The sequence below is a fragment of the Podarcis erhardii genome, assembly GCF_964252035.2.
Source record: "Podarcis erhardii genome assembly, chromosome: 7".
Lineage (NCBI taxonomy): Eukaryota > Metazoa > Chordata > Lepidosauria > Squamata > Lacertidae > Podarcis > Podarcis erhardii.
In genome coordinates, this window is record NC_138511.1 from 5492381 (window position 1) to 5505361 (window position 12981).

The 12981-nt window shown below is 46.6% G+C and overlaps 1 protein-coding gene across 1 annotated transcript in view; it reads left to right on the top strand.

Annotated features, from left to right (window-relative positions):
• The first annotated feature begins 4164 nt into the window (after positions 1–4164).
• Positions 4165–12981, top strand: part of HK2 (hexokinase 2) — a 54927-nt gene continuing 46110 nt past the window's right edge. The window contains exon 1 of the mRNA XM_081868438.1: positions 4165–4318. Within this exon, the coding sequence (XP_081724564.1) occupies positions 4271–4318 (48 nt within the window). The 5' untranslated portion in view covers positions 4165–4270. The remainder of the gene's footprint in view (positions 4319–12981) is intronic.

Genomic DNA, 12981 nt, shown 5'->3' on the forward strand with positions numbered 1-12981 from the left:
ATAGTTTAACTCTGTGCTGTGTGAAGAAGCTTCCAACCTTCAGCTTCACTGGGTGTCCACAAGTTCCAGTGTTAGGAGAGAGGGGAAAGAAAACTTTTCTCTGTCCACTTCCTCCATGCCATGCCTGCATGCATCATCTTGGAAACTTCCATCATGTACTCACCTTTTCCCTAGGCTAAAAAGTCATAAATGCTGCAACCTCTCTTCATACATGAGCCACTCCATCCCCTTGATCATTTTCCCAGCCCTTTCTCAACCTTTTCCAATATCCTTTCAGAGCTGAGGCGACCAGAGCTGGTACACAGCATTCAAACTGCAGTTGCACCATAGACTTGTATAACAGAATTATTGCATTGCATTCTTTGCATTTATATCCCACCTTTTCTCCAACAAGCTCAAGGTGGGGTACATGATTCTCCTCTTCCTCATTTAATCTCCACAACAACGCTGTGAAGTACCATTTTTTTCACTCTATAAGATGCACTTTTTTCACTCTATAAGATGCAGGCTGCGCAGCTATCCCAGAAGCCAGAACAGCAAGAGGGATCGCTGCGCAGCAATCCCTCTTGCTGTTCTGGCTTCTGGGATTCGGAATATTTCTTTTCTTGTTTTCCTCCTCCAAAAACTAGGTGCGTCTTATGGTCTGGTGCATCTTATATAGCAAAAAATACGGTAGTTTAGGCTGGGAGGCAGTGACTGGCCCAAGGTCACCCAATGACCTTCATGGCTGAGTAGGGATTTGAACCCTGGTCTCCCAGGTCCTGGTCTGACACTCTAACCACTGCACCACACTGATTATGGTACTGGCAAATTCATGTTGCACTGTTATAGATTATTTGGTTTCCTTGCCCTGTCTACCACCCTGCTTCCCCAAAAGATTAGACCTTTTGCAAATGCCTTGGGAAGTCTGGGGAAAGCCTTGTTTTGACGTGTCATCCAAGCTCCCTGCAGACAAATAAAGAGAAATGCTCAGCGTATACTTGATCTGGAAGCAACTTGACTTTGTTTAACACTGCCCCGAAAAGCTCTTTAGTGCTTCAGCGTGTTTAATTGTAACTATTGAGTCCTTATCTGATAGCACAATGAGGAAAACCTTCTGGTTTCATGTCAACTGAGCTTGTTCCGGTTTGGCTCCTGCTCAGGTCAGCCAAGGGGAAATGTAAATGCCAGTCACACTAATTTGTATATTTGCATAGGCAAGGAGTGGTTCATATGACTACAACAATAATCCTTTTCAGGCACTCTATCCTCTCCTGCAGTTAGGGTTCCCTCAGAAGTTGGTAGATTCTCCTTCATTCGTTTTTGGTTTTTTTAAGAGAGGTTGGATGGCCACCTGTCAGTGATTCTTAAGCTGTGATTGAAAAGGGGGCTGGACTAGATGACCCTTGGAGATCCCTTCCAGCTCTGTGATCTATGATCACATGAGGGGAAGGGGGACATTCTCCTTGCTTGCTCCAAACCCTTAGCCATGCTCTGATCATCCAACCAGTGGCGTAGCGTGGGGGGTGCAGGGGGGGCCGGCCGCACCAGGCACAACTTCTGGGGTTAGGGCAAATCCACGGGTTAGGGGGCGCAAATTACTTGCCTTGCCCCGGGTGCTGACAACCCACGCTACGCCACTGCATCCAACCCCACCCTTTCCACCCATGGGGGCCCCTGGGCACTTCCACATGGAGCCTGGGGCTGTGTTGTGGCTCCCGGTGCCATTTAGAACCCAGATTGTGCAGGGCTCCCAATTGTGGGGTGACCCTAATAGTCCAGAGTTGGCTCCCTGCTCCAGACCTTCCACACCTGTGGATGGTGGAAGGCTGACATGACAGCAAGGGTCATTAATGAAATTCTATTTTACGATGGGTGGCCAGTTACTCGAAACTGTGTTGAAAATCTTTGCCAGTAAAGTGGTCTCCCAGATGCTTCATGGAGTAGCGATATGGGCATGGATCCAAATGCTAACAAAGCCTTAGAAATAGTGCAGAACAAATTCCTCAGGAAAGTGAAGCGGACGTGACAACAATACGGGCTAGAACTGACTATATGTGTCTAAACTATGTGAAAAGACTTCAATCTCTCTTGGAGGAGAGATTCCCCACTTATAGTCTGCACAGAAGGGGAACAGACCAAATGTTGGAAGGATGGCATCCAACACCTCTTGACCCAATATCAATTACAAGATCTCCAGGACATCATGAAGATGGATAAGAGGCACTTAAGAGATTGTCTCTTCAGGTCCAGTGCAGAAAGGGATTTAACCATGACTGCCTCTACCAAACGTTCACCATGGTTCCCACTTATCAAAACAGAGCACATCCAAGCTAGTTATTTGACAAAACTCCCACTTGTCGTACTAAGAATTGCTTTTACAGAATTATGATTCCAATTGATGCCCTTGGCGGTGGTGGATGGTCGGTACGGCAAAGTACAGTACAAGGAGAGACCTTGTCTGTGTGGGCAACCTTGCGTGGAAGACCTGTACCACTATTTATTGCAATGCCCGCTATACATAGAACCAAGATGCCCGCTATACATAGAACCAATATATAAAACCCCTGCTCACGAATGGAACACATTCGAACAGGGTGGAAAGGGTGAAATGGCTGCAAGTGATACTGATGACTTTGTAACTGATAAAGTAGCACTATATGCGTTGGCAGCTAAGAAGATCAGGAGAAAAGAACTAGATAAAATAGCGGTCAATTGCAAAGGTGATTCGGACATTTAAGCTGGCACATTCTCCCCAAGAACCCCTTGCTATTCTATCGTATGCAACAAATAATTTTTGGGAGAAGTGATTGTGGTTCATTGAATCTGCAGTGCCTGATGTTTTTATCTTTTATGATGATGGTTGCTTCTCTCTTTGTTCCCTTTGTGAATGAAGCCATGGCCTTTGACTAGTGCAATAAAGTTGTTGTTGATGATGATGACGACAGCAGGGGTGGGACCAGTGAGCATGGCCTGCTCTTCCAATCACTTGTTCTTATATAACAGGATGACTTATCATGCCTGAAAAGGGGTCTTGTCTCCCAGGCTCATCTGCACAATGCACCACACTGCTTTAAACAACCATGGCTTTGCCCAAAGAATCCTGGGCTGTAATTTGTTAAGGGTGCTGAGAACTGTTAGGAGACTCCTGTTCCCCTCCCAGAACTACTATTCCCAGAGTGGCTTAACAGTCAATCCCTCTTCCCAGGGAACTCCAGGAATCACAGCTCTGGGAGAACAAATCTCAGCACCCGTAGCAAACTACAGTTCCCAGGATTCTGTGCGAGGAAGCCATGGCTGTTTACAGTGGTTTCATGCTGTGTACAGGGGCCACAGTCTTAATACCAGATAATTTTCTAGTATTCAAACTAGCAATGTTTAAATGCACCTAAATGGAGGAATAAGCAAGCCTCCCTCCCCATCCCCGTCTGATGTCCTCCAGATGTTTTGAATTATGACCTCCATCAGCACAGCTGTGTGATGCCAGCACTGGTGGGAGCCCAGCTGTTCCGGCTGAGACTGATGGGAGTTGTAGTCCAAACCATCCTGAAGGGACATCACGGAATGGCAGAAACTCTCCAGGGTCTCAGAGACAGACAGACAGACAGACAGACACACACACACACACACACACACAGAGAGAGAGAGAGAGAGAGAGAGAGAGAGAGAGAGCTTTTCTAACAGAATGAGTTCTTGAGAGAACCTTACGAAAAACTGGAAGTGTCAGAGATTGAACCTGGCTGGACCCCCCCCACACACCTTTGCACACAAAAAGGGGGTTCAGTGACTGAGCTGCTGCCCCCACCTGCCCCCATGTTTTCAGCGCAGTTGCAGAAATGTCCCTCAGCTGCTTTGTGAAATCAAAATAAATAAGTTGCATTGAACCTCCTGCGTTACTCCCTCCTGCCTGCCACGTGCCAGTTTTACCCTGGAGCAGAGCAGGGCTGCAAGCAAAACTCCCAGCGCCCCAAAGATTCTGGCTTTTTACATTCACAGACAAGCCTTTTGACAGCAGAGGGGTGAATTATTTATTTATTTGGCTGCTCATCATCGCTCAGCTCTGGGATTAAACTGCTTCCTGCTACAATCCCGTATTTCTCTGCCTCAAGCCCAGGCAGTGACCTCCCTCCGTGAGTCTCGTAGATGCTAGCGCTCTCTCTCTCTCTCTCTCTCTCTCTCTCTCTCTCCCTCTCTCCACCCACTCAGTCCGTGTTGAGCAAGTCTTTAAAGAGGGATCTCCAGAGGAGGCACCACATTGTTCAAAGTTGCTTCCACACATCTGAGAGAGAGGATGGCTGGCAGGGACCTTGATGCCATGGACCAGGAAATCTTCAACCAGGTGAGAGCACTCTCTTTGCACCTCTCCTGTTTTGGTGAGAGGGAGAAGCAAGCCAGGCTTCAGTTTTTACAGCCCACTTGAAAATAAGGTATCTTTAATAGGAACACACCTTAGGCAGGTGTGTAATTTTCAGCTTCCTCGAGCAAACAGGTAGCTCATCCTTCAGATGAACTTGGTGCAACCCTTTTCACCACAGGTTTAACTACTAACGTTCCAATCTAGTGTTTCCTAGTCACTTGCAGTGTTTATAATCCTGAAAAGTTCAGGATGAACATAGCTTGCCTTGCTCCATGGTGAATTTTCAGCTGGTGTGTTTTTCCTTTTTGTGTCTTCTCTGTCTCTGATTCTTCCAAAGCCTGATAGGAAGGAAACACTGTATGGAAAACATAGCGATCAGGGAAGGGAGATGTTCAGCAACAGGAAAGATAAAATCTAGATGGACAATGCAAATATCCTGCATTGTCCGGGATGTATGTTGAAACTAGTTTCTCATTATGCATGGTTGCGTTGACTTTACAGGGCAACATAAACTGATAAACTAGAGTTGTGCAGATAATTGAGGCTGGAAGCAGAGAATGGTTTTTAAAGAAAGCAGAGTGTGACTGGATTATATGCAAGGATGGGGAAGCTGAAGACCTCCAGAAATTGGAGGTCCATTGACCATGGTGGTCATGACTGATGGGAGTTCATGACTGATGGAAGGTCATGACTGATGGGAGTCCAATGACACCTGCAGGACATCTGGTACTGTATTCCTGGAGTAAATATATTAAGTGGGCATAAGGCCTCTAGGAAGAAGACTTAGAGAAGCATCTTCTGTTAACAGAACCCAGTGTCAAACCCATTATGTTTTCTGGTTGGATTTTGCTTCCAGTGAAGCTGAACTGGCTTGGTTCTGGTTGAAGTTTGCTGCCCTTAGTTTAATTCTACAGACAGGTGTTTCCCTGAAAATCTTGCTGCTGGTAGTAAGTGATACAAGGTTCAGAATAGCATTTCCCCCACATATACTGAGGTTTAAAATAAGCATGTAGCTCTGTCTGGGGGAAGAGAGCACTCAGAAAACAGACAAGATTTTATTAAATATGACCATGGCACATGTTTGCTGTGAAAGGAATAACATGTTCCCCCTTTTTTGAAAAAAAAATGCCTGCAAAAGAAACGGTTCAGAAGTTTAAGCAGAAAGATGTATTTATAATAATTAGCTTTGATTGCAAGATTGATTGGTTAATTAACTAATATACATGCTAACGGTGGACTTTTAAATTGGAGCTGCCCCCATGAAAGAGGGATCAGGGCTAATTGCATTGTTCTGTTACAAGTCATTCTGCTTCAACTCTTGATTCAAGCCAAGTATTAAAGAGGGTTTGCCAAAGAATGCATTAATTGTCTCTGTGTTAATTAACTAAATCTACATGAAATAGTTTCAGAATCTTCTCTTTACTGAGATACAACAATATTTGTTTTAACTGTGTAATTGAGCATTTAAATAAAAATGAGAAGAGTCAGTCAAGCAAACACATCCGACCTGATGGACAAACTGAGCTTTCTCTCTGCTCAGTGCAGACTGCTTGGGTTCAGCCAGAGAGTAAATGCCTACAGTTCAACAATGTCCCTCCTATCTGGATGTGTTCAGGTTCAGGCTCAGCCCTGGCATTTACCTGAGCAAGGCCCCCCGCCCCCATTTCCCCCCATGAGTCCTGTAACCTGCCCCGCTGCCCTCAGGAATGGGGGTGAATGTTGCTCCATTGCTGCAATTGCAGTAGGATTCACCTGCCAAGCTGGCTGGATTCTGTCTGATGGGAGCATCACCTTTTACTTTGCCTTCATTGATTTATTTCATAAAATTTATATACTGCTGGTTTGTAGAAAGCCTCAAAGTGGACCACATGCCTTGGTCCAGCCCTGTGTGTGTGTGTGTGTGTGTGTGTGTGTGTGTGTTTCAATTTCAAAGTACATCCAATGTACACTTAAAGCACATGACTTCTGCCAAAGAATCCTGGGAACTGTAGTTTTCCTATAACAGAGTTACAACTCCAAGCATCCTTAGCATACCACAGTTCTCAGATGGACGAAGGGCTTTCCTACTAGGGCTGACGTACTGACAGCCCAGTCAATCACATGCTTTTTCTGCTTAGAGACCTCTTTGCCATAGCTAGTCTTTTGGAATGGCTGAGTTGTGCAGAGATTGACAGAAATGCCTCTGTAGGTTCAAGGAAGTATAATGTGTGAGAGAGACGGGAGAGAGAGTGTGGCTTTGAAATTTTGAGCAGGTAATGCTAATGGGGCTCATGGCTGGTGACTTGTTCTGAGGAGGGAGATCCCCAGCTGGGGTGCCACCAGCGAAAAGGCCCTGTCTATAGCCTCCATGCTCATTACCTCCATGAGTGGAGCATTCAGAACAGAGCCTCCATAGGCACATGGCAATCAGGCAGATTCCTAAGGGATCAGACCATACCATGGTGAGTCTAGCACTTTGAGCTAAGCTTGGAAACAAACCTGTACAGGTATTTTAGCATTGGTGAAAATGCTCAATCCTGCTTGTTTAATGTTTCTCTAGGAAGGGGAGCTGTTGGTGCAACATCTGTCATTGATTCAGGGGGGTATGAACCAGGTGGACACTTCTTCGAGGCTGCATTTAAAAATACTCCCAAGCTACAAATCTAGAGTTAAAGAATGGGATGGTGGTCTTGTAGGCCATTTCATCAAACCTGTTGCTCAGTGCAGGGGATCCCGATCTAACAGCATCCCAAGCAAAGGGCTGCCTAAAGACCTCCATTGAGGGAGGGCCCACCGCTCACCTCCTGCAGCCCCACCCAGAACCCTCCATCCTGACATGCTAGCTTTTTCTGAACAGCTTTGAACACGGTTTGTCATTAGCACGGAACTCGCTTCCTGATGGTCATGTTGTGTGACAATAACAGGCATGTACATAATTGAAACAACTACCCCAAAATGAAAACGCATTTACTGTGTCGAAGAGAACTATAAATAACTGAGATCTAGTGATTCAACTAGACCCCACAAAAGTGGGACGTGCTTTTCCCACCTGCTGGGGGAAAACATAGTGCAGATTGCAGAGCACCTGCCTTGCATGCAGAAGTCCCAGGTTCAGCCCCTGCTAACATCTCCAGATGTAGCTGGGAGAGGTACAGCTAGGAGCCAGTGCCAGTCAGAGCAGACAATACTGAGCTTGGTGGGTTCATGATCTGACTCAGTATGTCACCATTTCCTGCAGTGCACCATTAATATGGCAAGAGAGGGGAGGAGATAGATATGCTACTTTGACAGCATAGGAAGCTGCCTTATATTGAATCAGACCTTGAATCCAACTAGCTCAGTGTTGTCTGTTCTGACTGGCAGTCGCTCTCCAGCACTTCTTGCAGGAGCTTTTCCCAGTCCTACCTGCAAGCTTTGAGGGTATTGAACCTGGAAACTTCTGCAAGGAAGGCAGGTGCATCAAGGCGGATGGCCATTCCCTGACCTGTTCTACTAAGTGGGGTATGTGGAATGCACATGTGTGGCAGTCTGGGGTCCAGGTTTTGACAGAGCCTTGGGCAAAACACCCTCCCTAGCCCCACACTCAGTGTGCCTACCTCCTCACTGCAGCAGAACCAGGGGACTCTTATCTAAACCCCCCCCCCCAGCAGGAGCCCCACCAGGCATCTAGGCCTGGTGACACAAGACCTGGTGTGCTCTGTTATGTGTGCAACCCAGTTTTGCCACCTGACTGTCTTGGGTCCTTTCTCAACATATTTTCATTTTCAAAGAACTGACACAATTTAGCTTCCCTTCTTGCATAGTGTCGGTTTCAACATGCTGCAACAAATCATTTAGAAAGCACCACATATTGCACTAGCCACTGTTCAGGTTGCATCCATTATGCTCTACAGAGGACAGTCCTCTATTTAAAGTGCTTTTCCAGTCCAAGTTTGTTTTGAAGAGGAAGAACCATAAAGGTGAAGATCAGTGGGCCTTGAAGTTGCCCATCAGCAGTGAACAGCTGAGGTCACCTGGTCATTATGATGAGATGCATTTCATTTAAAAATTATAGCAATTATTTCTAAATTTGCACCTGTGCCTATAAACTGCTAGCACATGGAAAGTTTATGTCTCTTTTGCCCACTTCCCTTTTGGAGCAATGCATCTCCTCTGTTTTGATACGGCCTAAGTGGTCATTCTGTGGAGCTCTCAGTGTTCAAATAGTACTTCAGAAAGTGTGCATTGGGATGTAAGAGCAGAGGGATAAGGAGAGGGCAGTCATGAATGTTTCTGTAGAGACAGGAGGGGCTGCATCTGGGTACTGACAGGAAGCCTGTACGTATATGTAGCTCAGGAGAGGCATTGCATGATCAGAGGGATGAGAGAGTTGCAGCAGAGTTCTGGACAGAGACGATGGGGGCTGACCTAAGGCTCTGGAAATGGACATTGCATTATCTTTATTGGCTGTTTTCTATTGATCATTTGACATATGGCTTTGTGGGCTGCTATTCTGACACTATTGCACTCTGCTGTGTGGGGAATATGTGGGTTGCAAATATTAAATGAAATCAAACAAAAACAAGGCAACAACAGGGCACAGAATTGTATGCCGAGGGGGCAGAGAGGAAGGGACATGTTTTTGCCATGCTGGAATGGGAGATGTAACATGACTTTTGAGGAGGAAGATGATAATTTTGGTCTTGGACCCATTGAGTTTAGATTCCCTAGCCTTCCCTAGCCTGGTGCTCTCCAGATGTTTTGGGCTAACAACTCTAATCAGTCCTAGCCAGTACAGCAATAGACTTGGGAGTCCAGGGTTCGAATTCTGCCACTCAGCCATGAAGCTCACTGGGACACCTTGGGCTAGTCACTGCGCCTCAGTCTAACCTAGCTCACAGGGTTGTTGTGGGGATTAAATTGAGGAGGGGGAGTACCATGTATGCTACCTTGAGTTTCTTGGAGAAAAAGATGGGCTAGAAATGCGTAAACAAGTAAGAGGGTTGCTCAGCCTCACAACACTTCAGGAAAAACTCATCATTGGCAACAACAAATGTGTTTACACATTCCAAATCAGAGAGGTATGTATAGTAAATATGAGCCAAGTACATTTTCCATCCAGGATTCCTTGTAAATCACTGCTATGAATTGCTGGACTGTCACCTTAATCTCCTGGATACTCCTTGGCAGAAACACAGCCCGAGTCCAGCTCTATGATATCACTTTGGAAGACTTTTTTATTTATTTAAAGTAACTAGCAAGAAGCAATCCATGTAAGTAATGTTGACAGATGAATATATGTTATTATGAATGACATTCATATCCTTTGCTCTGTGCTTTATATATCCTGCTTGCAATGCAAACTGCCCTCTGGATAAAGAAGCCAGCTTTTGACAGCTCTGGTTGTGACAAACACACTTGAGTAGCACTTGAGGAGGAGGAAAGTGGAAAATAAACAAGAGGAGAGGAGAGGAGAGGCAGTCACTCAAAATCTGCATTTCTCCGGATGTTGTGATGCAGTTTTCCAATTTGCAAAGGATCCATTGGAATGAGTACATTAGTGTACCTACTCCATCTTTTGACATGTTATGATGCAGCCATGGGTAACATGAACCCAACGACTTCTTTCCCACTGCAATGTGTCCTTAGCACAGCAGAATCTCCAGCAGCAGAATGGTGGTTGTGTGGCATGTATGCGTGCAAAACCCACCCATCCCACTCTCTCTTCTCTCTGAAATCCCTCCCCAGGTTGCTTTTCTGGAACCCCTATTAGTGGTGGGGTAGAATCATGGAGTTGGAAGGAGACCTCTAGTTCAACCTCCTGCAAGGCAGAAATCACAGCTGAAGAATCCCAGACAGATGGTCGTCCAAATGTTGTTTAAAGACCTCCATTGAAGGATAGCCCACCACTTTCTGAAAGCATCTGTTCCACTCTCAAAGGGCTCTTGCCATCAGAAAGTTCTTCCTCAGGTTTAGTCAGAATGTCCTTTCTTGTCATTTGAATCCATTGGTTCAGGTCCTCTCCGTGGACCAGCAGAAAACAAGCTGGCTCCATCTTCCATGTAAACATGGAAGAGTCTCTGTCTCTCTTTCTCTCTGTGTAGGGGAAAGACTTTCAGTGGGACAGTGGGACCTTAAGTACCCCCTCCTCCCTTGCGAATTGTTCCTTCCTGAGGAGGTGCTTTGCAGCCATGCCTAGGCTAAAGTTATGCTTGGCTGGGTCAACCTGGAGCATATGGTTCTGCAAGGCAGGAGCTTAGATGGAAAAAGGCAAGTGGAGGTCACTGGAGGAGTGAAGAGGGTTTGTAGTAGCAGCACCAAGACCCCTGAACCTTCTTCCTTGCGGTGGCAGTGTGGCAGCTGGCACATGGGGGGAATGGCTGGCCAGAGCTTCCTGCTCCCCTGATATGGCCAGAAACGGGGTCTAAGAATCCAGGAAGGGGCCCTTCTAGTCTTATGTGACTGCTGCACCCCCCACCTCTCACCTTCCATTCTATACCATAGTTGTAAGAAGAAGAAGAGGAGGAGTTTGGATTTGATATCCCGCCTTTCACTCCCCTTCAGGAGTCTCAAAGCGGCTAACATTCTCCTTTCCCTTCCTCCCCCACAACAAACACTCTGTGACATGAGTGGGGCTGAGAGACTTCAAAGAAGTGTGACTAGCCCAAGGTCACCCAGCAGCTGCATGTGGAGGAGCGGAGACTCGAACCCGGTTCCCCAGATTACAAGACTACCGCTCTTAACCACTACACCGCCCCCAAGGCTCTTTGTAGTGCTCCACTAAATCTGCCTCTGGCTGCTGCCTCTTGCTTGGCTCTTGTGGACTCTGCATGGAGGGTGGTGCGGCGCTTGGTGCATTATTTCAGTTGCAAAGCACACAAATACACTTCTCTCCCATTCAGCCATTATATGCTTTGCAACTGCATCTGCCTTCCTGATAAGCTGGAGCAAAAAGCAAGAAAACAGCTGACCAATATGGACTGCAAAAAGAAATACTCTGAGCATGTGCAGTTTCATACTTATAAAAACTCACAGCACCAACATGACTACGGGAATAAAATGGAGTTTTCTGCTGCTGTCTTGTTTCCTGCTGCTAAACATTTGGGAATAAGCACTAGAAAAGCTTTAATAAAATGAGCATTTGCAACCATGTTCATGTCTCCTTGGCCATTCCTCAGCTATATGGTTTTTTAAAAAAGAAGGAAGCAGTGATGCTGCAGCAACCAGCATCTGACCTGATGGACCCTGGTATGTGTAGAACATCTCTGGTGCTGATGCTGGGCCTGTCTGCTGATGCCTCCTCCAATCTCTGCTGCTTTCTTGGTCATTGGGGGCCACAGGACCCTGCACTTTGAGGTCCAACCCAAGCTGGAGCACCGGGGTCTGACCAGTGGTCAGTCTCAGAGGACAAATGTTTCCACACCATTTTGATGGGGCAGCTTGGCAGGCATGTGGCAGCTTCTATTCCAGACCAGCATGCTCAGGTTACAAGGGACAGGAAGGTTTCTGACCCGGCCTTGCAGTTCTTCCCACGTGCTCTTTCAGGGAGGCCTCCTGCACAACAAATTCTTGGCCTGGTGCACAAATCCCAGGTGAATTGCATTATAGGGTATAGGGTGTGAAGGAGCAAGACTGAATGGTTTTTAAAGTCACTCCAGTCCTCTTCTCTCAAATATGAAGCCATTGTGGGCAACCGTGAGTCCTTTTCACACAGCTGAGCCCCTGGAAAGGGGCCTCTACCCACCCACTTGCTCTCAAATGCAAGCACGGCTCTTCCGCTCACCCACATTTGCACCCTCTCACCTGGGTGCAAAAGGGCTGTCACGTGGAAGATGGAGCAGGGTTGCTTTTGCTGCTACGGAGAGTTGGACCAAAACCACTGGATTCAAATTACAAGGAAGGCGAATCCCACTAAACCTTTGGACATCCTCAGAAGCTGAATGTTGGAAGATTCAGGGCAGATAAAACAAGGTCTTTCTTCACACAGTGCATATTAAGCTGTGAAACTCCTGGCACAGGAGGCAGTGATGGCCGCTAATCTGGATGGCTTTAAAAGAGGTGTAGACAGATTCATGGAGGACAAGGCTGTTGATGGCTACTAGCCATGAAGGCTACATTGTCCACGGCTGGAGGCAGCAATGCTTTTGAATACCAGTCTCTGGAAACCACAGAAGGAGAGAGTTCATCTTGCACCCTGTTTGTGGGGTCTTCCACAGGCATCTGGTTGGCCACTGTAAGAACAGCATACTGGACTAGATGGGCCTTTGGCCTGATCCAGCAAGCTCTTATGTTCTTAGTGGGTACTGCAGTTGGGTTGTGTAGCGGGCCACTCCTGTACCGATACATCATGTGTGCTTAGTTTCAGGTCATTCTTGCCCTGATGATTCAAGTGGGCTTTCGGTTTTTTTACTAACTTCTCCCTTTGCACACACAGACATGCACTTTCGAAAAAACACATTTTGTCTACCACTCTGTGGGAAGGGGGAAGTAACTTTCTGACTGATGCAAAGTCCAGCCAGGTGACACTGTCCACAGCCATCCTCCCAGAAAAGGGAGAGACCTCATGACTGACACAAAGGATAGGCAGTCAGCTGTGTGCAAAGCTGGAAAAACCGGCTCCCTCTGAGCCCTGTATGGGCAAGGAAATTTTGGGTGTGTTTTCACGCCAAGATTACTGGCATCTGGAT